Here is a 24557-nt window from a genome sequence, read left to right as displayed (position 1 = left end):
GTTCAGGACTTTGGGTGGGGCTGGCGTGGCGCGAGGCGCTATTCAGAGTGTGGCTGTGTCTTCACGATCCAGACAACAGTCGGAGGCCCAGCGTGGCGGGTGCCCCCCGGGGCGCCGGGCGTTGAACTCTGGGGGTCAGGCACTGCCCTCTGCCCTGCTGCCTCCGGGCTGGCCCTTATTTCCCTGGTGTCCGACATTTAAGAAGCCAGGTTCCTGTCAGGGTTTCCCGTGTTTTACCTTGTGCTTCTCTGGGAAGAGGAAAATGGCAGTTCCTTGAAGTCGCTGCCAAGTGGGGTCCAGTTAGCCAAGGCCTTGGCCCCCTGTGGAGCGTGCGGGGCACTTCCTCCAGGCCCTCTCAGCTTGAGAAAAATCGGGTCCCAGAGGCCACCGTACCATCCCCAGCCAGGGGTCAGCTAGCTCTGCTGCTGCCTGAGGACCAAGCTGTGCCCTGCCTCAGTGACCAGGATAAGGGTGGTTCGGGCTGGAGGGTTAGAAGTAGGTCCCATGGTCCGCTCAGACTGTTAGGGCCTCAGAGGCTTCCTGGGCCATAGCTGTCCCCAACAGCTTGTGCAGGGTGGAGAGGGGAACACACCCACCTTGACGTCCTCCAGTGGGTGGAGAAAACGTCTTCGTGGCCGGGAGTGGCAGCTGTAATCCCGGTGGCTCAGGAGGCCAGGGCAGGAGGATCACGAGTTCAAAGCCAGCCTCAGCAACTTAGTGAGGCGCTAAGCAACTCAGTGAGACCCCGACTCTAAATAAAATACAAAATAGTGGCTCAGTGGTTGAGCACCCCTGGGTTCAGTTCCTGGTACCAAAACAACAAAACTTCTTCCTGGACTTGGGATCAGAGGGGAAAGTCCACCCCATTAGGCTGCTTTCCTGGTGACCTAGGAATCTGCTCCAGTGCATCGTATAGGGAAGGTCTCCCAGGCTTTGGTTGAATGCCTCCTGTGACGGGGAGCTCACTGCTTGAGTGGGTGGCTGCACTCCTGCAATAGAAAATTTGGACCTTCCTGCTGTTGGTCCTGCTCTGCCTCCCAGAGGCACCCAGCATGGCCTTCTCCTTCCGTTGAGGGGTCCTTCTTCCCCTGGGAAGGCAGGGACCTGGCTGCTCCCACCCTCTCTCTCAGGTCATCTAGGTTCTTAGCAGATCCTAATAAAGTTCCCTCTCCTTCACTGTAATACTACCCGCTCTGCCACCAAACTGTGTGCCCTGGAGTAAGTTACTTAGCCTCTCTGAGTCTTAGTTTCTTTATAAAAAGGGCACATCCATACCTTAGATATGGCTTAGAATAAAAGTTTAAAATGATGATTTAACTGCAGATATTATAGTTCTCAGCTTCTCATAACCTTACAGTTAGACCTGTTCCAGAGCTGAGGTGTGGGCCAGGGGCCCTGACTGGCTGTTTCTTAGTTGTTTCTCGTTTTTTCTGTGTATTTTTTATTTGTGCGTTATAGTTGTGCATAATGGTGGGATTTGTTGTGACGTATTTGTACATAGACAGTGTAGCCATCTGATTTGGCCAATATTATTCCAATATTTCCCTTCACTTCCCGCTTCCCTCCCCCCCCTCCCTTTCCTCTATTCTATTGACCTCCCTTTGATTTTCATGAGATCCCCCACCTTTCTTTTCCGTTTTCCTCTCTAGCATCCACAAATGAGAGAAAACATACAACCCTTGACCTTGTGAGTTTGGTTTATTTTATTTAACATAATGTTTTCAAGTTCCATCCATTTTCCTGAAAAGGACCTAACTTCATTTTTCTTCATGACTGTATAGAAGTCCATTGTGTATATACCCCCACGTTCTCTATCCGTTCATCCACTGATGGACACCTGGGCTGGTTCCGTAGTTTGGCTATTGAGAACTGTGCTGCTGTAAACATGGGTATGCATGTGTCACTGTAGTACGATGACCTTAATTCTTAAATACCGAGGCGTGGTACAGCTGGGTCATATGGTGGTTCTGTGCTTAGCCTTTGGGGGAGGCTCCATACTGATTTCCCTAGTGGTTGGACTAATTTCCAGTCCCGCTAACAGTGTAAAAATGTCCCTTTTTCTCTACGTCCTCGCCAGCATTTATGATCGCCCGTGTTCTTGATGACTGTCATTCTGACGGTAGTGAGACGGAGCCTCAGTGCGGCTGTGGTCAGCATCTCCCTGCTCGCCGACAGTGTTGGACGTGTTTTCATGGACTGTTGGCCACTTGTGTCTCTCCTTGTTGTCTCTCTGTCTGATGCCACTGGTCCAGCCTCCTGCACCCAGGTGGCCTCGGTTTGGATCCCGGGGCTGCCACTTGTAAGGCACTTGGTCAAGTTTCTTAGCTGCTCTGTGCCTCAGTTTCCTCCTGAGTGAAGTGGGGCAGTAGCAGTGTCCACCTCGTGGTCACTGTGACAGTGAATGAGTTGGTGAGCACAGAATACTTAGGCTGGCGTCTGGCCCGGGGTCGGTGTGGCAGGTGGTTCTGTCTCTTTCTGATTTGCTGGGACCTCACTCACTGTGCCTAGAAGTCCAGTCTGCTCCAACCCGGCATCCCGGGACCCTGCGGGTTCAAGTTCAAGTTCCCGGCTGTCTCCTCGCTAAGCTTCCTTCCCTCCCCGTCTCCCCACCTTCCTTTCTTTCCTATTTATTATTAAAAGGAAAAAAAAATTCAGACACACGCAGAACTACAACACAGAGACGAGTCTTCTTGTCCCCGCCGCCGAGGTACAGCTACCATAGACTTCCTGACTTTCAAGCTGAACTTCATCGTTCTCTCCGCGGGGCCTCCCTAGGCCACTGTCCCTGGAGCCAGTGGCTCTGAGGACATTGTCAAAGGCAATGCATTGTAGCCCTCGCACTCCTGTGGATTCTTTGGCTTGGCTGCTCTGCCGTCCACCGTGCCCTGAGGGGCCACACAGTGAAACCCTGTGCCCTGCCACTTGCAGTGGGCTCCATTTGCTGGTCAGGGCCACTGCCTAGGCAGGGCTGCGCCTTGCTGTAATTAGGGGGGCCACTTTGAGGGCTGAATCTGGGTGGCTAATGCTCCCCTCTAAAGGCATCCGGCCCCTCGATCACGTGGAGCCTGCCTGGTGTCAAATGCTCTTTTGACCTTGGGATTATAGGTGACCTCTCCTGCCGGTCCAGCCCTCCCGTTTTGGGGAGAGGCCCAACTTTTATCTTCTTGCATGGATCCTTTTCTGCTGGTACAGAGAAGACCGAATGCACGGGTCCTCCCTGTGCAACGGCACATTCCCAGCGGGGGGACAGAAATACCCACGTCCTGGGTTCATGACCAACACAGACCGAGGACCTTTTGAAATGGTCGTCCTTTTTCTGGGGATCATCCTTCTCTCGAATTGCGGCCACTCTCTGTTTAAAGTACTTTCCAAAAGTCCCGACAGCTCCATAAGGTAGATGTCACATTCCTGATATGGAGGAGGAAGCTGGGACCCCAGGAAGTCCAAGAATCTGCCCAGCTCCGTGCAGATGGGAAAGGACAGCCAGCCTGCAGGCCCTAGGGGGTCGGGGGCAGCTTGAGGCCCCATCGCCCCTGGCAGGGCTGTGTTCCATGGTCTCGTGGCCATTAGGGTCCTACCCACTTTAAAACTGACCTGGTCATTGTTGGTTTTTGAAGGGCAGATTGTCAGGCAGAGGCTGGGAAGGTTTCTCCTGGGCGACGTGCAGGAGAGCTGGCCACCTGTCCCAGCCGGGACAGGTTGAGCTCACCTAATCTGAATCTGAAATGCTCCAAGGTCCAGAACTTCCTGAGCGCTGCCCGGGTGCCACATGTGGAAAACCCCCTGCATGAAACTCGGCTCTGTGCACAGAATTATTTAAAAATATCGTAAGAAACGAACATCGGGCTCTAGGTCACAGGAGTCTATGAAACACAAACAGGTTTCGTGTTTGGACTTGGGTCCTGTCGCCAAGATGACCTCATCCTGGGCAGAATCTGAAATCCAGATCCAGGCGTGTGGCCCCGGACATTTGGACAAGGGATGCTCACCTGCACCCATCGCTGTCCCTAGTCTGCACCTGAGCTTTTCTGCCGGCAGCTCCTGGTGCGGGGTTCCTGGGAGGGCCGGGCAGGACCTCAGAGGGTTTGGGCTGGCTGGAGGAGGCAGCGCGGAGGGCTGAAGAGCAGGAGGGATCCTGTGGAACTAGAGAGGGACCGTGCCATCTGGCCTGCAGTGACGGCCAGGGCGCTGACCTCAGGCCTGGCTGGACCAAGCGCTCAGCGGGGAGGCTGCCCTGGTGTAGGCGGGGGGGACTGCGTGGGAGGGCCAGGCCACTCCAGGGGACGCTGTCTGCACGGTGGGCGGGACGGGATGGCCCGGGGCTCAGCGTGGTGGGTCCCTTTGCACCTGCCCAATTTGCATTCTGGGCAGTGACTTGGCTGCTGCCGAGGACGGCGCTGGCAGGGGCTGCGGGAGGCGCCGGGCCTGGGTTTGGAGCAGGAGCCAGGGCGGGACAAGGCGCTGGTCCAGCCATGCTGGCCTCAGATCAGTGGGAGCTGTCCTGCAGCCAGCAAGCTGCTGCCACCACTGCCCGGGGGCTGCTGGGTGGGCGGGGCCTCCCCAGGCCACTGTCCCTGGAGCCAGTGGCTCTGAGAACATTTCAGCATGTCCTGGGCCCCCCTCCGCTGCCCTTTCCTTCCCCGCTCTGTGGTCGTCCCACCCGTCCCCGTGTCCCCGTGTCCCCGTCCCTGCTTGACCTCTCACCCGGGATGGTTTGCTTGGCCCGTGGAGAAGGGACAGAGCTGAGGGACAAGGGGGTTGCCATCAGTCTGTCTGCCCGGTGGCATGTGCCAGGTTAGAAGGACTCTCAGTCACGGGAGGAGATGTAGGGGTCCTGTGGTCACCGGGCTCAGCTGCATCAGGAGACCAGAGACCCACAGGGTGCTGGGGGCCACAGCAGGGAACCCAATGGGGACCTCAGTGAGACTGGAATGGCTTCTCTGAGAGGGGACACTAAAGCTGACACTGACTTAGGAGGTGGCCACAGGGGGAGGGAGAGCTCGCGGGGCCAGGGCACTGGAGGTCAGGGAGGGTGGAGGGGAGGGAGAGCCTGGTCATGGGGCCGTGGGGGTGGAGACGGCGGGTGGACGGGTGGTGGGCAGTACTCCTGCCGTCCATGTACCGTGACTGTTCCGGTCACCCCCCTTGTCCTGGCTGGTTAGCAGCACCCACTTTCTCTCAGCGTTTCTGGGTGGAAGTTATGGGGGTGCCTGCTGTGGTTTGGATAAGTGTCGGGGTTCAGTGCTCAGGCCCAGTCCCCGGTGGCCCTTTGGGAGGTGATGGAAGTTTGCAGAAGTGGGCAGAGTTGGAGGGCCTTTGGGTCATGGGGAGTGTGCCCTCCAAGGGACCCCCTCCCTGGCCATGATGGACGCAGTATTGCTCCACCATATGTCCCCACCAAGGCCCCCCGGAAACCCCTCCAGAGGCCCAAAGCCATGAGTCTGCCTGATCTTGTACTTGAGCCTCTCAAATATGAGCCAAAATAACCCTTTTTTCTTTATATGTTGATTGCCTCAGGCATGTGTTACAGTGACGGAAAACTGACTGACCCAAAAGCCCAAACATAGGAAGGTATCTGTGTTTTCCAGATCGGGAAACCAGGCTCACGGAGACTTGTGTTGGTTGTGCAGAGCTCTGGAAGGGGGATGGGGCAGAGTGGGAATGGGAACTGAGCCTGTCTGACCGGAAAGCCTAGGGTTTCCCATAACCCCATGCTACCTGCCTCAAGGGACTGAGCCTGGACTTCGTGTCCAGCATTAGGCTAGGGGTGGGCAGGGTGGGTGGGCATAGAATGAGCAGAACTCATTCAGTGGCCCATGGCAGCAACCAGGCTCAAACTGGCATAAGCCAAAAGGGGAGATTTAGTGGTTTCCCATTATTGAAAAGTCTAGGGGTACTAGCTTCAGGCATGGTTTGATCTAGGGTCTCAAGTGATGTCATCAGGATCTGTTTTCTCTTGCTTCACTTCTTAAGTCTATTTTTTGGTGGGGTGTACCAGGGATTGAACTTGGGGCACTCAGCCACTGAGCCACATCCTCAGCCCTAGATTTTGTATTTTATTTAGAGACAGGGTCTCACTGAGTTGCTTAGTGTATCGCCATGGCTGAGGCTGGCTTTGAACTTGCGATCCTCCTGCCTCAGCCTCCCAAGCTTCTGGGATCCCAGGTGTGTGCGCCACTGCGCCTGGCTACTTCTTAACTCTTTCTCCTCTGTGTTGGCTTATTTCTCAGCGAGGATCTTCCTGTGAAGAGGTGAAATGCCTCACAATGTGACATTCCTGCTTACAAGAGCAGATGTCCTGGGACTGTATCTTTTTAACCTGGCTTCGATCATATACCCTGACCAATTCCTGGGCCTGGGGCTGGGCAGAGTCCTTACGGGTCAGGACCGGGTCACGTGCCCGCCCGTCCTCTTGCCTGTACCCCGGGGTTGAGAGTCAGGAGGGGTAAGTTTTCCTGATAAATGGTGGGACACTCGTCTTTGAATCTCAGACAAGTAACACAGAATGTTTTTGTTGTGACTCGATCATCTCAAACCCTGTGCTCCTATTTGAGTGTGGGATGAGCTTGTCCAAAATTCACATTTCGCTGAGTGGCCTGCATCTTATGGGTGAGCGTGGCTCTCCAAGGTAAATGGAAGTATTCCCAGAAGGACAGGGGGAGGGTAGGGGGCTTCCGAGTCTCGGATGTCCAGGAGCAAAGGGAAGGACAAAGAGCTCTCAGTCTTGGGTCCTTCTTAAAGGTGCAGTCTGTGAGGTTCCCTAAGAGCCGTGGGTGTTCCTGGGTGGGGAGGTGCTCCGAGGGCCTCGCCCTGTGGTGGGGAGGGGGATTCCTGCAGGGGTGTCAGGGGGGTGGGGTGGGAGAGAACGTCTGTCCATCCACCTGCCGTGCTGAGCCTTTAGCATTAGGCCCTTGGCCCTCACTAGGTCAGGCTGGCCCCATGTGACTGTTAACAGGCTGGACCACGGTCCCCTGGGTCTGTCTGAGAGTAAGCTGCTGGCCCTCCACTGGCCCGTCTGCTCCCTGTGAAGTCCCCAGGTGGGTCAGGGTTCCTCCCGACTCCCGGGGTGCTTCAGTGGGAACCTGTCCGAGGTCAGGCACCCCAGAAGCAGAGCCTGAGGTGGGGGTCATGTGCAGGTGATTCATTAGGAACAGTCCCAGGGCAGGCCGGCAAGGGAGGCCGGAGCAGGACACAGGATGGGGAGGCTAAGCCCAGGTGCCACTTAGGCCACGCCTTGGCTCTGCCCTGGCCCTGCGGGGAGCTCAGCTCGGTATAAAGGATGCCTGGGGTTTCTATGGATTCAGTGAATGGGCTTCAGCCTCCTGCATGGGCCACCTGTGTGTGTAGGGGAGGGGACACATGCAGTTCTCTGAACCTGCAGGCAAGGCCCTGGGGCAGGCCTCTGAGGAAGGCGCACAGGGAAGAGGGCCGAGGGGGCACATCTGGGAGGTGGGCCGCAGTCCCAGACCTCGACACCCAGGGAACATGCACCAGGTGAGAGCTGGTCACTGACGGTGCGGGAAGCCCTGCCCCGCGGTCCCCCAAGGTCATGGGCCAAGCTTCCTGGACACAGGGCCCTGCGTGGGCAGCTCCTCTGCAGGCCAGGCTGCTGGTGGGCTGGAGGCTCGGGCTGAGCCTTTGCTGGTCTTCTGCCGCCTGCTGGGGTCCTCTGGATCCTGACTGTGGCCCCGCAGCTGCCCTTTGGCTTTGCCGATGGACCTGCAGCGGGAGGACCCTTCCGAGGACCTCTCCACATGCCCTGGTCTCCCGAGAGCCTGACCCTCTCGCAGGACACAGCACCCCCCTCCCTCCTCATGTGTCCCCTTTTCGACCCTCTGTCTCGCCGTCTGTGAAGGGGGACAGCTCAGCTGTTGGCCTCTGGGGGGCAGATTCGGGGACGGAGGGTACAGTCACTGCCACAGGTGTCTTCTCGTCTTCAGGCCCATGAGCGGCCTCGGGCCTCCACGCTGGCCCCAGAGCCTCCTGCCAAGCTCCACGTGCCTCCCCGGGGGCCTCTCTCGATGATGTGGCCCCTGACGTGGGTTTCTGCCCAGACCCACGGAGGAGGCAGCTGCTTTCCGAATCCCACTGCTTTCTTCCTGGGTGACCAGTGGTGGCCGGGATGGGGATGGATGACCCGCAGCCCGCAGTGCCCCCTCGGCCAGCAAAGCCCTGTCTGCCGAGCATGACCACATAAAGGGTCTCGCAGCCCCCCAGTTTCCTGTGTGTGGCGCCAAGGGCGCGGGCAGGCAGGTCGGGCAGGGCCTGTGGGGCCCTGTGTGCCCCGGTGGCTGTGGCAGAGCAGGGGCCCAGGTGGCCTGGGGGCTCTGCTCCCCTCCCAGCTGGATCAGAGTCAGTCAATACAGAGCGTGATGTTTGCCCAGCGCGTACTCCCTGGCCGCCCTCTCTTGGGGCTTTGATACATGGTATGTCGGATGGCAGTGAGCTCCCCAGAGAAAAATGAGGCTGAGCAGGGCTGAGGCAGTGTGGCAGGAGGAGGCTCCAACTTTAAATACAGACGACAAGATGAGAAGGTGACCAGGTGCCAGTGAGCAAAAACTGAAAGGAGGGAGGGACTGTCGGGAGATACAGTGTTCCATGCAGAGGGACCGGGAAGTGCAAAGGCCCCGAGGTAGGAATGGGCCAAACATGAGAAGCAACAAGGAGGGCCAGGTGGCTTCAGCAGGGTAGGTGTGGCAGGAGTCAGGGAGGAGGCCAGGGAGGTGATGGGGCAGGCAGACTGGGTGGGGCCTTGTGGGACATTGGTAGGACTCTGGAGAATTGGCTGTGGAGCGGGTAGGGCAAGGGCCGTGCTAGAGTTTGGATCTTGAAAGTCCACCAAAGGCTCATGATCAAAGGATTTTCTCTGGACTTTGGTCCACCGGGCAGTGGCAGGACCTTGAGGAGGCGGGGCCCAGAGGGCAGCAGGTAGGTGACGGGGGTGTGCCCTGGATGGAGACTGGGGCTCTGAGCCCAGGCCGGCATGAGGTGAGCAGCCCCTCCTGCCACACACTAGCACTATGACGTGCCACCAAGAGACTGGGCTGAGCCACCATAGACAGAGATCCCTGGCACCAGGAGCCAAAGTACGCCTTTCCCCCATGAGGTGGGTCACAGTGATGGGGAGAAGAGAAAGTGAGGGTCGTCATCCTGGTGTGGCCTGAACCCAGGGCAGCTGTGGGGGCTGAGGGAGGTTGGTCAGGGCGGGTCCTGCGGGGGCAGCCGGAGGGCAGCTGTGCGGGGGTGGGGGGGTCAAGGTTTGGAAGAGAAGCATCAGGTGACTCCAGGGGTCTGACCAGGGGCAAGGCAGGAGGAGCTGCAGTCTGAGCACAGAGGTGACAGTCCTGTGTGGTGCCGGAGTCAGTTGGGACACATGAAGCTGGATCTTGGGGACTGACGTCTGGCCTGCAGTGGGGCCTCACCATTCTTAATTTTTGGTGTGGGGGTGAATACCGGGGACTGGACTTAGGGACACTGGGCCACTGGGCCACATCCCAGCCCTGTTTTGTGTTTATTTAGAGACAGGTACTCCCTGAGTTGCTGAGCGCCTCCCTATCGCTGAGGCTGGTTTTGAACTCGCCATCCTCCTGCCTCAGCCTCCCAAGCTGCTGGGATGGCAGGCGAGCACCGCCGCGCCCGGCCTGCCATTCTTCTTAATGGAAAACCACTGTTTAAAAACGGATTTTTTAAAATGTAAAACTATTGGTGGAAGAGAGAAAGAGAGAGAGAGAGAGAGAGAGAGAAATTTGGAGTTGTGACCCTTGACTCAACCCGGGTTGGGTGGCGGAGTGGACAGGAGCTGGGGTCCACCTGCTGCAGGAGGGGAGAGTCCACCTGTGAGGGTGAGGGCCAGGGTCTGAGGTCCACGCTGGTGGCCTCACCTGTAGGAGGCTGCGGGAACTCTCAGTGGGGCAGGGGACGGAGGGGGCCGGGATCTGCGATAGAGAGGTCCCTCCTGAGCACTGGAGGCCTCTGGGGGTGTGTATGTAGCAGGACGGTCCCTGGGGCTGGCCCAGGTCCTTGGTCTCTCGTCCTCTCCAGGAGATGTGGACCCACGGACGCGGGCAGGGAAGGACCTTATTGCATCTAGGAACTATGCCGTTGAGGGCAGGAAGCCCGGACCCCACCCCCCCCACCCCGAGGCCGCGTGAGGGTTCCAGGCGTCCCCTGGTGTCCAGGCCCCTGAGAGGTTGGCAGCTGGGCTGGCCCCACCCTGGGCCTGTGCACACCCCTTCCCCAGGGAGGGGCCCCTGGGCTGTGGGGGCACCGTGTGGCGGTGACAGTGCTGTCTGTTCCAGCGGCCTGACTCACAGCCACCTTGCTCTGGAGGCCACGGGGCCTGGATCCTGGCAGCCGACCTGGGCCTGTCCCCGACTTCTGTGGCATGGGTCCTCTGTGGCATGGGTCCTCTGTGGCATGGGTCCTCTGTGGCATGGGTCCCTGGTGCTCCAGTGTGGCGGGCCAGCGCCAGGCAGGTCAGTGGCATGATGGACACTGGCATGGCAGGGCCAGCAAGAGGGGCCACGGGGAGGGCGGAGACCCACCGAGTGCAGAGTGCAGGCCGCTGGCCCGAGATGGGGACGTGGGAGGCCCTTGGGATGGCTGCGGCTGTCTGGCTTTGCCCAGCCACCTGGTCCTGAGGATGATGGGGACAGGAGAGGGGGGCCCCGGGCGGGGAGGGGCGCGGCTCCTGGGCAGGTTTCACAGGCTGGGTGCTGTGCACATGCTCCTGTCCCCTGCACAGCCACCTCCCAGGTGGTCCTGTCACTTCCATCTTCAGCTGAGGTCACTGAGACGCAAACAGGGGAGTCTTCTGTACAAAGTCACTCCGGGTTGAGTGGCCTGCTGTCCCCGGCCTGCGTGTCCTCCGGCCAGTGAGGGTGAGGCCAGGGCCCCGCTCAGGGCTGTTGGTGCCATTAGTGATGCACTTCCAGTGCCCTGCAGAGGACCTGACTAGTAACTGCTGGCCACTCGTCACTGAGGTCGTCCTAGGCTCATGGCCTCAGTTACACTGACCCCTCGGCAGACCCGGGGCTCCTGGTTCCCGCCGTAGGAGGCCTTTAAACGCTGCCTGTGGGAGAATCCCAGCCAGGCCAGCAGCAGTGTCCGTGCCCTGGCCTGCCTGGACACGCCCCTGCACTGGGCCACCTCCGGAGAGCTCTGGATGCCAGCAGTTTGAGACGAGAGCACTCTGGGCAGTGCCGAGACTGACCATTCTGTGTTGGCTCTGGCTCCCCACCCCGACCACCGTGTTCCTCCAGACTTGGGAGTCACATTCCTCAACACGAGCCTTGAGGGGGCCCATGGCCAGTGGGCAGAGAGCCGGGCCTCCCCTGTGCTGGCCTTGCCCGGGCCTGCCCTCCTTCCAGTTGGAACCAGCCTGACCACGAGGGGGGCACAGGACTTCATCATCGGGCTCTTTAAATGACACAGTTCCCACCGGGCACCGCGGCACACGTCTGAATCCCAGCTGCTCAGGAGGCTGAGGCCGGAGATCGGGAGTTCAGAGCCAGCCTCAGCCACTTAGTGAGGCCCTAAGCAACTCAGTGAGACCCTGTGTCTAAATAAAACATTAAGAGGGCTGGGATGTGGCTCAGTGGATAAGTGGATAAGTGCCCCTGGGTTCAATCCCTGGTACCCAAAAATAATTAATAAATAAATCATATAGTTCCCGAAGTTTGGTCCATGCATGTGGACTGGAGGTGGTGAGGGGTGCCATCTTCTGTCTCAGGGATTGTTTAATATGAATCATATTTAAAAAAAACAAGCTCAACTAGGACTCCTATCCAGGACCGCACTGGTCTTACTGCTTACAGGAGGATTGGATAAGAAGAGAGATGGAGGGAGAGTAAGAGAGCAAAGCCAGTGTAGAGGAGGAGCGCGTGCTCATGGTGGCCCAGGTGGAAGATGGACAGTGCTGTGTAGATGCCCACAGCTGGCTGGGTTGATGGCCCAGGGAGTGGACCTGATGGTCCCTTTGCTGCCTCTGGCTGGCTTGTCCCCAAAGCGTGCAAACCCATCCCTGGGGACTTTGCCCTCAGGGGGTCTCAGGCCTGGGGGTCTGGAGTCCACCCTGCTGAGTTCTGCTGACCCACCTTGCTGGACACCCGCCTTCCCACCAGCAGCCCCTGGGGCCGGGAAGCAAGCTTGTGCTGGGTCCCCGGGTGGAGGGAGCCCGCGGCTGGGGGTGGGCAGGGAGGCGCAGATCGGTCGCATCTCAGGCAGATAAAAATAGTCAGGAAGAAATGTGAGGAATTTTAATGGCTCTGTGTCTTTGGGGGCTGGAAGTCGCGCTCCCCGAAGGCCAAAGCGAGGGGCTGGCGGGTGGGTGGGGGACACAGCGCCATGCTGGGGAGGGCAGACATTTGTCCCCACGGCCCTGGGTGTGGCCGGGAGTGGTGGGCTCTGGCTTTGGGAGTCTGTGGCTGGGTTCTGGGGGCGGTGGGGCCAGGGCCTGGGGTTCAAGTCATGGTCGCTCCCCACGAGTTGCTGGAAGGACGGGGCAATTGGTTCCGTGGCCCCTGTGACTTTCATTTCAGGACAGGCCGCAGGGGGCCCTGGCCCTGGCCCTGGGCCCCTCCAGCAGATGCTCTGAGCACCTCTCATGCAGCGGGCACCGTGCCAGAGCCCGCAGGGAGGGCGTCCTGAGGCTGTCCCTGTCCAGCGCTGGCCTCTGCCTGCTCTCCCCTGTCGCCGGGGGCTTCCTCTTCAAGGGAGCCAACTCCGGAAGCTGGAGGAGGGAGGAGACGCCGTCCTGGCACCGGAGAGGGTGCCTCCCACCAGCTTCTGCGAGGACGATGCTGGGGAGGACCCTGCTGGCCTGGCTGCCGTGGGGACAAGTGCTGGGCAGATGGAACCAAGGGCCACCACTGGTGACCTGTGGCCACACACTCGTGCTGTCCTGGGGAGTGGCTCAGGCCTTTGCTCCTGAGAGGGGGGGCGTTGCTCTTTGGGGACAGCCCGGGAGGTCTAGGTTCGGATGGTGTCGGGGCGGGAGCTGGGTTTCTTCCCTCCCCGAGGGGAGGGCGTCCCCCGCTGCCCACCACTGAGCCAGGACCCCAGGACTCTCCAGCGAGGCTCCTGGCCCCATGTTGGTGATCGGCACCTCGCCTGGGTGCTGCCCGTGGCTGGGCAGGGGTGGGTCGTCCCCAGCGCCTGTGGCCTGCTGTGCCCAGGATCCAAGTGGGCTCTGGTGGCTAGAGAAGCCCTGCGAGGTCCGGGAGGCTGGCAGAGGGAACAGGGCCACAGGACCCAGGTGCATGTGAGACGGAAACCTGGCCAGAGTGGGCAGCCTGGCCGGCCTCCCTCCCTTTTGCTTCCTTGGTAGAAGAGAAACCTGCCCCACTGAGGAGGTGGGGGCTGGGACCCCCAGACGCCCACCTCAGAGGGGACCCGAGTGTCATCTTGACTGCTGCCCGTTCCAGAGACGCCGTGCCCGAGGCCCAGGGGATTCTCACCTCCTCTGCCCCTTTTTCTCGGGAGGCCTGCGACCCAACGCTGTAACCCGCCGAGTGTCGGCTCCTTCTCTTGTCAAGTGGGTCATCGTCTGGGCTTCTGTCAGGTCACGTTTTCACGACCAGCAACCCCACGGACAGGCAGGTGGCCCCGGGTCCCTGGGTTCCAGGTTTGCAGACCCAGTCCACAGTGGGTGGGGACTTTGTCTTTGTCGACCCCACGCAGACTCTCATCCCCTCGCCATTCCCTGACAACACAGAACCTCGGCTGCTCAACAGCATTTACCTTGGGGATGACCAGTCCCCTGGAGAGGATGGACGTCTGCAGGGCGGCGCGCAGCTTCTGAGCAGAGTCTACGCCATCACAGAAGGGACTTGGGCAGTGGGATTTGGGTGACCCAGAGGTCCCAGCCCCAGGCCTTCATGGACACCAAGAGACCGCAGTGGGCATCTGTTCAGGGTCGGAGCAGCTGTGATCAGGCCTGCGTCTCCCCCGTGTCCCCCCAGGGGGACGGCCCTGGTGGTCTCTTCCCACGTCTCCGCCCACTGGGTTTCCTAGACGTCCAGGCAGCTCCGGCCTCTGCGTCTTCCCGCGTCCACTCTGTCCCCCCTCCTGTGTGGGGCACCGTCTGTGTAGCGGGATGGACAGGTCGGCCTCGTTCTTCTGACCACAGAGTGGTGCTTTGATGGCCCTCGGGTGGCTGTGACCGCTGGTTCACAGGAACCGCGTGGTCCTAGATATCACTGAACTTGAACGTGGCTCCCGACACAGTGCGTGGAGCTGGTTGAGTGGCGGGGCGTGGGGGGGGATAAGCTGGGAGAATGTTCCGGAGAATGGGAGGAGCCCGTGGCAGCTGCCCACCTGGGTGTCCCCGTCGCCTCATTGATTCCTCGTGACAGCTCTATGTCCATCTTACGGAAGAGGACAGTGGGGGCCAGGGAAGAGAGGTCAGGGGCTGCCACTCAGCTGCTGCAGGTGGCGGGGCCCGAGCCGAGCCCACCCAGTGCTGGGGAGCGGCCTGTCCTGCCCGCCCAGTCCTGGGGTGGGCAGGAGGAGGGCCTCACCTGCTCCCACTGGAGTCGGGGAAGGCCTGGCCGGCTGCTCCCACCTGTGCTGGGGGGAGGGTGTGCTGGGGGGACGGCTTGCGGGCATCTCCTGGGTGGCCCCGGGGAAGACCACTTGGACCTGAGGGTCCCGGGAGTGGCCTCCATCCTGCCGGCAGGCCCCCGCCCTGCCGTGTTCCACGGGCACCGACATCTGTTAGCGCTTAGGGAGCAGGAAGATTGACGCGGGCCTGCTGGGGCAGGGGTGGGGGACCGAGGGCCGAGAAGGAGGCCTCAGAGACAAAGCAGAAGCCCCACCAACCCCAGCCCTCCCCAGGCCCCGCTTTGATGTGGTTTCCTGTCCCTGGAGCCTTATAAGGCATGGTGCCTGCGATTCCAGGCTTGGGCTGGTGCTGGCCGCACACCCAGTGCCCAGAGGAGCTGGCCTCTCTTCCTGGGGCCCAGCGTCGGGCAGAGCTTGGGCTCCGGGGGCCAGCAGAAGGGACAGTGCTGGGACTCAGAGGGGAGGCATGTCCACACTGTGTGGCCTGAGAGGCCATCAAGCCAGGCCCTGGGCAGGAATCCTGGGCATCCAGGGAGGCTTTTAATCAGAACCTGGAGCAGAGGCTGAGGTTGACAGTCCCAGAGTCCCGAGAGAAGGAGGCCTGTGGCCTGGGGGCCTGAGTGACAGTGAGTGGGTAAATCAGTGAGGGGCAGTCATGGCACGGTGAGGGTCCCATCCAGGCTTCTTGTACATGAACGCAGCAGTGAAGGGTATTGCTAGCTGTGGGACCTTGGGAAAGTCACTTAACCTCTCTGTGCTTCTGTTTTATCTCTATAAAGTGAGCATGATAATGGCAGTCCTTCGGAAGGCCTCAGTGATTGCCATGAGTGTTAAATACAAAGCACAGCAAGCAGCGTGTCAGGCAGGAGGGCACCGTGAGCTGCCTGGGCACCTGTGAGTCTCTCAGCTTTGCTCAGTCATTGGGTAACAGCAGTAGAAGAGGAGGTGACCCTGACAGTGGCTCTGTCCCACCCACGGCATAGGCGCTGGCTGAGCGCGTGCCCGTGGGACCTCCTGACTTCTTACTGCCACCCCAAGACCCAGGAGTGGGAAGGGGGTAGTGTCCCTTCACTGGGTGGCCTGGCTTACGGGGGACAGAGCTGGCGTTTACACGGGGTCTGGCCGGCTCCTGCCGTGTGCCCTCTGCATGGGCTGCCGAGGGTCCGAGGCCGGCTCCCACGGCACCTGCTGATGGCCCAGAGGGTCTCCTCTCATCAGGCCCGGGGTAGTCGGAGTGCTTTTCTCTGGCCATCCGTGAGGGCCTGAGCCGGTCTGTCCCCGTGCCCCGTCTGTCCCCGTGCCCCGTCTGTCCCCGTGCCCCACCTAGTCGGGCAGCGTGAATGTCGTCGGAGCCTCGTCTGGCCTCCTGGCCCTGGTAATGCTCACAGCTCTCGTTTTACAACCCGCCAGTCACTCGCTCTGGGAGGTAGGAAGAGTGGGCTGCGGCGGTGGCCAGAGGAGCCCATTGAGTACAGCAGGTGCTCAGCACGGAGATGCGCAGTGAGCACCGGCTGTTTGGATGTGGTGTGACTTTTCTCGGGTGCCCATTTCCAAGACCAGTAGACTGAGGTCCAGGTGCACAGGAGGCCGTGGGGCCCCAGGATCCTGAGGGTCCGGAGGTGGCTCTGCAGCCCAGGTGGCCCCTGGGTCTGGTGGACCACGGACACTGCATGCCACAGACCCCGGCTCGTCCCGCGTCTCAGCAGCGGAGAGGGCTTCCTGCTGTTTGTGGGCTCTGTGCACCTGCCAGGGGGCATTCGCGGTGTCCTGCAGAGTCCGGTGCAGTTACGGGGTAAGGGTGGCCTCCAGACGTGCTCTGCTTCGGCCACAGGGACGTGCTGCCGTGCAGCCTGCGGGCAGGTGTCGGCACAGGGCCCCGCGGGTGCCTTGCTTGGGGTGGCCCTCGGAGGGGACCAGTCAAGGCCCATGGCGCTGGCGGCTCTGCTGTGCTGTGGGTGGGCAGTGTGAGGTCCGCGCTGAGCCCCTGTCTGCAGAGGACCTCAGCGTGACGGGTCTGTGCTTGCCCCTGAGGATGGTCACCTGCCCTGTAAGAGGCGCTGCCCGCGGGCCCCCTGGGGAGGCGGCAGTGTGAAAGGCAGGCGTTGGCTGGCTGCTGGGGTGCCCCGGCCATCTGACGGGGCCCCGCTGTGTGCGCCCTGTCCTGTCACTGGCCCGCAGCCCCCCGTCAGCGCTGGCTGTTAACCCAGCCCCGTCTGCAAGCCCGGGAGAGGCCGGGGGTGTCGTGACGGCCGAGGAGGAGAGGGGGCCGGCCAGGACTTGGGGAAGGAAGTCGCCTGGTTCTGAAGTCCACGGGGCACCGGAGCCCGAGTGGCCACATGGAGCAGCCCTTGAGGGGCGAGGGATGCCCTGGAATGTTGGAAAGGAGAACGGGCGGAGAAGATGTCCCCCGCCACCAAATGGGAGCTGTTGGTCTTGGAAACAAAGCGGCGGGAAGCGAGCATCTGGCGGCCAGCTGTGGCCCGGCGGGCACGGCGCTGCGTCCCTGTTCGTGAGGCGGGCGCGAAGCTTCCCCTGGGCCTCAGAGGTGCGGGTCCCCCCCAAGGAGAGGGTTTCTTCCTTTCTCTTTTTTCTTTTTACAAAGAGAAGCTGGTGACAGCCGCTGCCTTGGCCTTTTTATTGCTCTTCATTTTGTGGGTTCAGGAAGCCCTGCCAGGGCATCGCTGGGGACGGGAGAGAGGTGGCAGGACACCTCCAGCACCGTCTGTCCCCCGAGAGGAGTGTTCCCCACAGTGCATTCCTGGGTGTATATGACTCTCATAGGACGCTTTTTTGGGAGTGGGGTACTGGGGATGGAACTCAGGGACACCCGACCACTGAGCCACGTCCCCAGCCTGTTTTGTACTTTATTTAGAGACAGGGTCTCCCTGTGTGGCTTTGCACCTCACCATTGCTGAGGCTGGCTTTGAACTCACGATCCTCCTGCCTCAGCCCCCTGAATCGCTGGGATGACAGGCGTGCGCCTGTCTGGCTCATACGATGCTTTTGAAAGGCAAAACCTCGCGGTCTGCCCGGGCTGGGAGCCAGCAGTACACACCTGCACACGGAGGCTCCCAGTGGGAGAAGCACAGCCAAGGCTCTGATAAGTCCTGCAGCAAGGGGCCTCGCGGAACTCTGTCTGACGCATTCTGCTTTGATGGCAGAACTCCTCTTGGCAGAAGGCCAGTAGATACAGAGGCCAGTTTGACCAGCGCTGGTCTGACTTCTCCATATCTCCAGTCATCCTGCTGCGGTGGGCAGATAGATGGACAGGGCCTGAGTCTGCTGACATCCCCGACATTTCCCAGCCTGTGAACCAGAGAAACTCCCCTGGCCAGCCTGATAACACCTGAGTGGCCGCCCGGTGACGCTGGCCGGGAGGAGCTCTGCCATGTGGGCACCACACCAGACCCGGTGGTGCCCGGGCCAGGCCGGCAATGGGAAGATGTGGGTCGGTGGTACCTGGGGGCCATCGAGGGCTGCTGCAACCTGGGTCCCAGATATCAGCTGAGGGCTTTGGGTGCAGGATGGGGGAGGGGGGCAGGGGTCCCCCGTAGAGCACTCCAGGCCCAGGGGCTGTTCAGACCCACCGAGGCCTTCACCGCTGCGGAGGAAGGATCCAGAGTGAGGTCTCGTCCTGTGGCCCGCGGGGGAGGCCGGCTTGGTGGGAGGGTGGGGGACACTTGCCTGGCCGTTGCAGCTGGGGAGGGGACTTCCCTTCTGAGGGTCCTGGGTAGGGTCTCCTGGCTTCCTCCTCAGTCCCGTCAGAGACCAGACCAGCCCCGGGGGCTCCTGCCGACCCCCCACCTCCCTAACGCCCCGGCCTTTGTCTCCCCAGGAGCTGGTGGGCGAAGTGCTCAGAGACGCGCTCAGCGAGGAGGAGGAGGAGGAGGACTTCCGTCTAGAAGGTACTTGGCATCTGTGTGTGGCTCCTGCCGGTGAGGTGGGCAGGGGCCAGCTGCCGCCTCCGCCCCTGGAGGGCCGGGGAATGGGGGCGCGCAGCCCTCCAGGGGTCCAAGCCCAGGGGGAGGCCCAGCTTGCAGAGCCCGTCTGGCCTGCGCCCATCCACCCCAGGCCCTTGATGAGGTGTTAGTAGCAAGGCCTGGCCGCGTGGGACTTGGCAGGCTGAAGCAGGACGTGGTCAGAGCCGCACACAGCTGGTCACTTTGCCCAGTTCTTCCTGTGCATCACCCCTGTGCACCTGGAATGTGTCGCACACGCACTCACATGCACACGCACACGCGCAGCCATCCTCTCCCCTCTCCTCCCTCCCTCCCTCCCTCTCTCTCCCTTTCTTTTTTCTTTTTTTTTTCTGGGGGTACCAGGGATTGAACTCAGGGACACTTGACCACTGAGCCACATCCCCAGCCCTGTTTTGTGTTTTATTCAGGGTCTCACTGAGTTGCTTAGGGCCTCGCTTTTTGCTGAGGCTGGCTTGGAACTCACGGTCCTCCTGTCTCAGCCTCCCCAGCTGCTGCGATTACCGGCGTGCACCCCGGCCCCCAGCCCCACACTGTCCCTTTCTTCAAGAGAAGTGATGTACTGTGGGGAGACGGGGGGGCACCAGTGTGTGGGTCCCTGGCCACTGACACACAGATTCCACTTTGGCAAACGACGTCACCTTCCTGGCTTCTGTCTCCAAGTTCATGGTGGGAACTAGGGCCTTGTCCCAGCATGGTCATCGCCGACTTCCTGAGCTGAGAGCACTTGCTGAGTGGGACCGAGTTCCATTTTTTATTCAGAGAAGAGAGTTGCCGATGTGGGGCGTCCAAGGACCCCAGCTGGGGCCAAGGTGGGCAGCCGGCCGGCTGGGTGCTGGGTGCAGGAGTTCCCAGGAGGTCCCCAAGGATTTGCCTTGGGGTCCGGAGGGCTTCGGGTAGGGAGCCGCGAGTCATAAAGCTCTCTGGGGTGCCCCGGGCTGCGCGGGGGTCAGGCCCCGTCTGGCCTGAGGGCTGTGGCAGGTGGAGACCCAGCTCCCTGGGTTTGCTGTGTCAAGAACGACTTCAGGAGTCACCAGGTGACACTGTCCCAAGCTGGAGCAGGCTGGGGATCAGGGGTCTGCACACCTTGCTCCTCTGCGAGCAGCCCCCGGGGGAGCGCAGGGCGCCAGGGACCAAAAGCCCTGTCCAGGCTGCGGCGTGTGCCTGGGTGGTTGTCTGTGTCCTGGCTCTGGCGCTCGGGCCCGGGGGCTTCCACCCTCGTCTTTCCCTGGGTCCCCGAAGCCACCGTGGGGCTCTGTGGAGAGAGGCTGGGATCAGGTGCCGGCCGGACGGCCGGGGAGTCAGGTGAGGGCTGCAGACGGCTGGCCCTGGGATCGAGGCGCCCCTGGCCCTGGTTACAGGGTCAGGTCTCGTTCCTTGGTCTGCTCGGTCACCCCCCGTGTGCGATCTCATGGCCCCTGTGCGCGTCCTCCCCCTCGGCTGCCCCTGCCACCTGTGCACTCCCCACCCAGTCCCCCACTGGTCACCCACCGGTCCAGGGCCCACCAGCCAGCACTCTGCCCCCCGTCCATCTGCTGCTCACCCATCACCCCACCCTGTCCATCCATCTAACGGCCACCTCCATGGTCCGCACCGTCTGTGGGCATCCATCCTTCAGACACCTTCCTTTGTGGCCCGTCCTCTCTCGTCCGTCTTTGCGCTGTCCATGAGGGTTATTTTGTGGTTCGTTTTGGGTACCAGGCACGGAACCCAGGGTGCTTAACCCCTGAGCCACATCCCGGCCCTTTTCTTCTATTTCATTTCGAGACAGTTTCACTAAGTTGGTGAGGCTGGCCTTGAACTCCCGATCCTCCTGCCTCAGCCTCCAGAGCTGCTGGGATCACAGGGGGGCGCACCGGGCCTGGTCTTCCTTGGTTTTTGAAATCCTGGTTAGAGGCCACTCCTGGGACTTTTTGGGGTCGAGGTTCTATCTGAAGTCATGTGAGACTGATTTCCAAAGGGCTGTCCACCTGCCAGCAGACGAAATGAAGTGAGCTCCCTCCGAGCTGGCCTTGACCTCTGGGCAGGTCTCTCCCTCTCCGTCCTCCCTGTTGTCCTCTGTGGCGTGGTGAGTGAATACGGGGAGCTGGACTCGATGGGCGCTCACCACTGTTCTGGGGACGCTGCTGGCAGACATTGATTGGCAGGTGGGGGAAACGTGCGGGGCCTGGGGGCCTGAGGGGCCTGGTTCTGCCAGGGGACCGTGGTGGGTGGGCAGCCCTCTCTCCGACCCGAGGCACACCAGTTGCGCATCGGGCTCGGTAGCAGCCTGGGGCCTTTCCAGCCATTGGTGACATCCAGGCTTAGCACTGTGTCACCTGCCAGCCTCAGGTTCCCAGTTAGGGACGGGGAGCGGTTGGTGGGGCTGTAGCTTCTCAGCCTCTTTCTTCAACAAAAGCTCGCGGGGACCCAGCGGCACTGGCTCCACAGGCTGCCGAGGCCCACGGCTGATGTCGCTGCCTGAACAGAGGTGCTGCTGAGGACAGCAGGTGGCCACGGGAGGAACCGAGATGGCAGGGGGCAGAGCGAGCCGCGCTGTCATCTGGGGCAGTCACGCGATCCTCCCGAAATCAGGACCGCTGGCCGCTGGGTGACGGGGTGATGGGGTGATGGGGACCATCCTGCTTCCCCCCGGGTGAGATGGGGGCAGCAGGCACATACAGCGGGGTTTATTGAAAAGGGGGACACAGACCTCTGCCAGGAGGGAGCGGGGCCCTGGCTGGGGCCTGGGTGTCCCCAAAAGCGAGGTGTCTGGCCCTTTTCTATGTCCCAGGCTCCTTCCCCTTCTCTCTCTCCTCCCTGCTTATGTGACAGGCCCAGGGATGCTGGGGGGTGGCCCACAGGTGGCAGACAGGTGGCCAAGGGGAAGGGCAGGATGGAGCAGCCCAGGACAATTAATTAACAGCCCTGTGGCTCCCTGTCGGGGGACCGGTCCTGGGACAGGTCACCATGGTGACAGGTTGGCGCAGGGGCAGGTTGGTGATAAGGGTGGGGGAGGGGCTCCGAGGGAGTTCACATTTCAGTCCTCACTCCAAGTTGGCCTCCTGGGTCCGACCCGACCTGCTTGACCTCTCTGTGCCACCGCCGTCTCATTCCGGCTTCAGCAGGACTTAAAGTGACACGGCCAGCTGGGACCAGGGGCTGCTGTGCTTCCAGCAGGTGGTCACCTGGACCTGACCCGCCACTGGGTCCCCAAGGCCCTGGGGAAGGACCCGGGCGCGGTGACCATCTCTGGTTCTCTGGCCACCCTTGGTGCAGTGGCCGGGGATGGGGAGGTGGCCGAGGACCGCAGGCCCCTGCGTGGCCATCACCTGGCCCTCACTTGGGGCTGCAGGAGTCCTCTGGCGGTCGGTCCCTCTGTGCCCCTCGCTGGCCCAGGGAGAACCCGCTGAGCCCTGAAAGTCTCCTTTGTCTTCCTCTCGGCCAAGTTCACTGCCTCTTGGCGGCTGGAGAGCTGTTTAGGGGAGAGAAGGGCCATCTGAGGCGGGAAGATGAAAAGAAGCCTCCGGGCCGTCCCGGGAGGGCGGTTCGGCCGCGGTTCTGTAAAGCCGCCTAATCCCGGGTCTCAGCCGCCTCAACCGGCCAGCTGGGAGCTGAGAGGAGATCAGGGCCAGCGCAGCGCTGCCAAGCTCCTTTTGAACTCGGGGACTGAACAGAGTCGACATCAAAAGTCCCCGGCTCTGGCCGCGGGGCCGGGGGTGAGGGAGGCTGCAGGGCCCGGGAGGGAGCCCTCCTGGCTGACCCGCTGGGTCCCAGGACGGGGCAGGGGTGACTCCTTCCCCCCGCCAGGGCCCCGTAGCTGGGCAGCAGCCAGGTGGTGGCAGCCCGTGGCTCGTGCCCCAAGGTGGAACTCGGGCGGCCTTCTGCAGACCCACGTCACCCCAGTGTGGCCTGCGGGACTCTGTCCCCGGAGGTCCTCCTGCTGCAGGGGCAGGCTCTCGCCAAGGTACCCGCCGGAAGGGAGAGACCATGAATGCTGTCTCCCTCTTCCCGGTCCCCTCTCTGCCGGGGGTCACTGGTGTCCCGCCCCACCCGAGTGTCCATTCCTCGCGCCCTTGGCGTGCTCCATGGGAAGCTGGCCCTGGAGAACGTGGCCTCCCTGCTGGACCCCCCACCAGCCCTCCAGGCCCCAGGCTGCCCCCCAGCAGGCCTGTCCTGGGCCCCCTGCTGCCCCACTGGCCCGGGGCCTGAGTGTGGACATGGCAGCTATGGGAGGGTCTCCTCTGGCCGAGGGCCAAGATCCCGAGGAGCTGCTTCTGCCCAGTAGGATAGGGCAGGGGATTTGGCTGAGCCCTGGGGGCTGAGGACCCTTCCCTAGCTCAGGACTGGCCCAGACGCGGCTCCTTGTTCATCTAGGAGGGGCGCCTCTTGCCTTTATTCCAACTTTCTAGGAATTTCTAGGAACTGGCTTTGCCACACCTTGCTGCGTGATCTTGGGCAAGTCACTGAACTTCTCTGTGCTTCGGGTTCTCTGTGGGGTTCCCGTAGCACTTCTGCTTCGGGTTGTTGTGAAGACAGGTGACTTACGTAAGCCCTGAGAGCAGCCCTGGGACGCGGTAAGTGCCAGTCTACACGGGCTGTCGTGGTTCTCGTCTCATGGGTCCGGTTTTCTTGAAGAGCGGCCAGCCCGTGTTTATGACCATTTACCTCGTCCAGATCAAAGAAGGCCTGCTTTCAAAGCTCCTTTAATCCCATTAGGATCCCTGAATGCCTCCTTGTGCTCCCAGTATGTGGCATGAAACTTGGCGCACTACGTAAGTGCTCAATAAATAATGGAAGAGCGCAAGTCAGCACCAGGAAGCACCGCCATCAGGGGACTTCCTCTCTGGTCCTGTGCCAGTCCGTGCAGTCTCGCAGGTGTGAGGGGTCAACTAGTGACCGAGCGGAGGAGCCCTGCAGAGACCCTTAGTCCCTTTCACTTAGGGACAAAAGTAGTTGAAGAATGGAGGCCCAGAGAGGGGAAGTAACCTGTTCAAGATCACACAGCAGACTGAACCCGTCCTCATTTAGTGTTTCCTGAGCACCTGCTGTCATTGCGGGGCTCTGCTGTGAGCAGGGTAAGTAGCCCCTGGGCCAGGCAGACCTGGGAGGGAGGTGGGCGTGAGAGCGAGCAGGTGAGTTTCCCACAGTGTTGCTCTGCCTGGTGGAGGGTGGAGGCAGCTGAGATGCAGAGGCCAGTAGGAGCCAGACGTGGGCGATGTGGGGGCAGCAGCCAGTGTGAGGAGCCAGGCCCTGCGGCCCTGAGGCCCTGAGCGTGGTGGGGGGTCCTGTGGGGGGTGAGGGAAGGGCAGGGGCTGCAGACACGCCTTCTACTGTGCTTAAGAAACTAAGGGCTCTGGAGGCTGAGGCAGGAGGATCGCGAGTTCAAAGCCAGCGTCAGCGACTTAGCAAGCCCCTGGGGACCTCTAAGGCCCTGTTTGTAAATAAAATACAACAAGGGCTGGGGACGTGGCTCAGTGGCGGAGCACCCTGGCTTCCATCCCAGGGCCAAAAAAGAGAAGAAAGGAACTAAGTGGAGGTGACTGTGGAGGTGACCTCTGTTTAGACGGCTGGGTCCCGAGGCCTGGGCGCCATCTGGGTAGGGATGAGGTCCCAGCAGGGGTCGTAGGAGAGGGGGCTTCTCTCAGGAAGTGGCCGCAGGCCCTTCCACGGGCCCCTGGGGCTGGCCGCAGGCCCCTTCTGGGGAGGGGTCCTCCCTGGGGTGCAGACGGCCCCCCTCTGGCCTCCCTCCCTCCTCTGGGTCGGAGCCCATCCTGTGGGAGGGTCAGCAGCCCTGCCGTCCCCCCAGAAGTCGACGCAGAGAACAAGCGGACTTTGTGGCCGGCCGTTCCTGTTCTCCATAAAACGCGGCGTGGACGGTGGAAAGTCTGACTCCGCAGACCTGGGAGGGCCCGGGGTTGCCAGCAGCTCGGGGAGATGGTCGAAGTGGGGTCTCGGCACGCGTCCTGGCGGGCGGGCAGCAGGGGACAAGACATGTTTAGCCCTAAGAGGCCCCTCCCGCCCGCCCCTCCCTCTGGA

At 61.3% G+C, this 24557-nt stretch overlaps 1 protein-coding gene across 1 annotated transcript in view; it reads left to right on the top strand.

Moving 5' to 3' along the window:
• Nkd1 (NKD inhibitor of WNT signaling pathway 1) overlaps positions 1-24557 on the top strand; it is a 79410-nt gene that overhangs the window by 33912 nt on the left and 20941 nt on the right. The window contains exons 2-3 of the mRNA XM_048792217.1: positions 16741-17107; positions 18398-18467. Coding sequence (XP_048648174.1) covers positions 16925-17107; positions 18398-18467 — 253 coding nt within the window. The 5' untranslated portion in view covers positions 16741-16924. The remainder of the gene's footprint in view (positions 1-16740; positions 17108-18397; positions 18468-24557) is intronic.

This window comes from Marmota marmota, unplaced genomic scaffold (assembly GCF_001458135.2).
Source record: "Marmota marmota marmota unplaced genomic scaffold, marMar, whole genome shotgun sequence".
In the NCBI taxonomy this organism is placed as follows: Eukaryota; Metazoa; Chordata; class Mammalia; order Rodentia; family Sciuridae; genus Marmota; species Marmota marmota.
The sequence above is the reverse complement of the archived record's forward strand: the minus strand, read 5'-3'. Positions and strand labels throughout refer to the sequence as shown.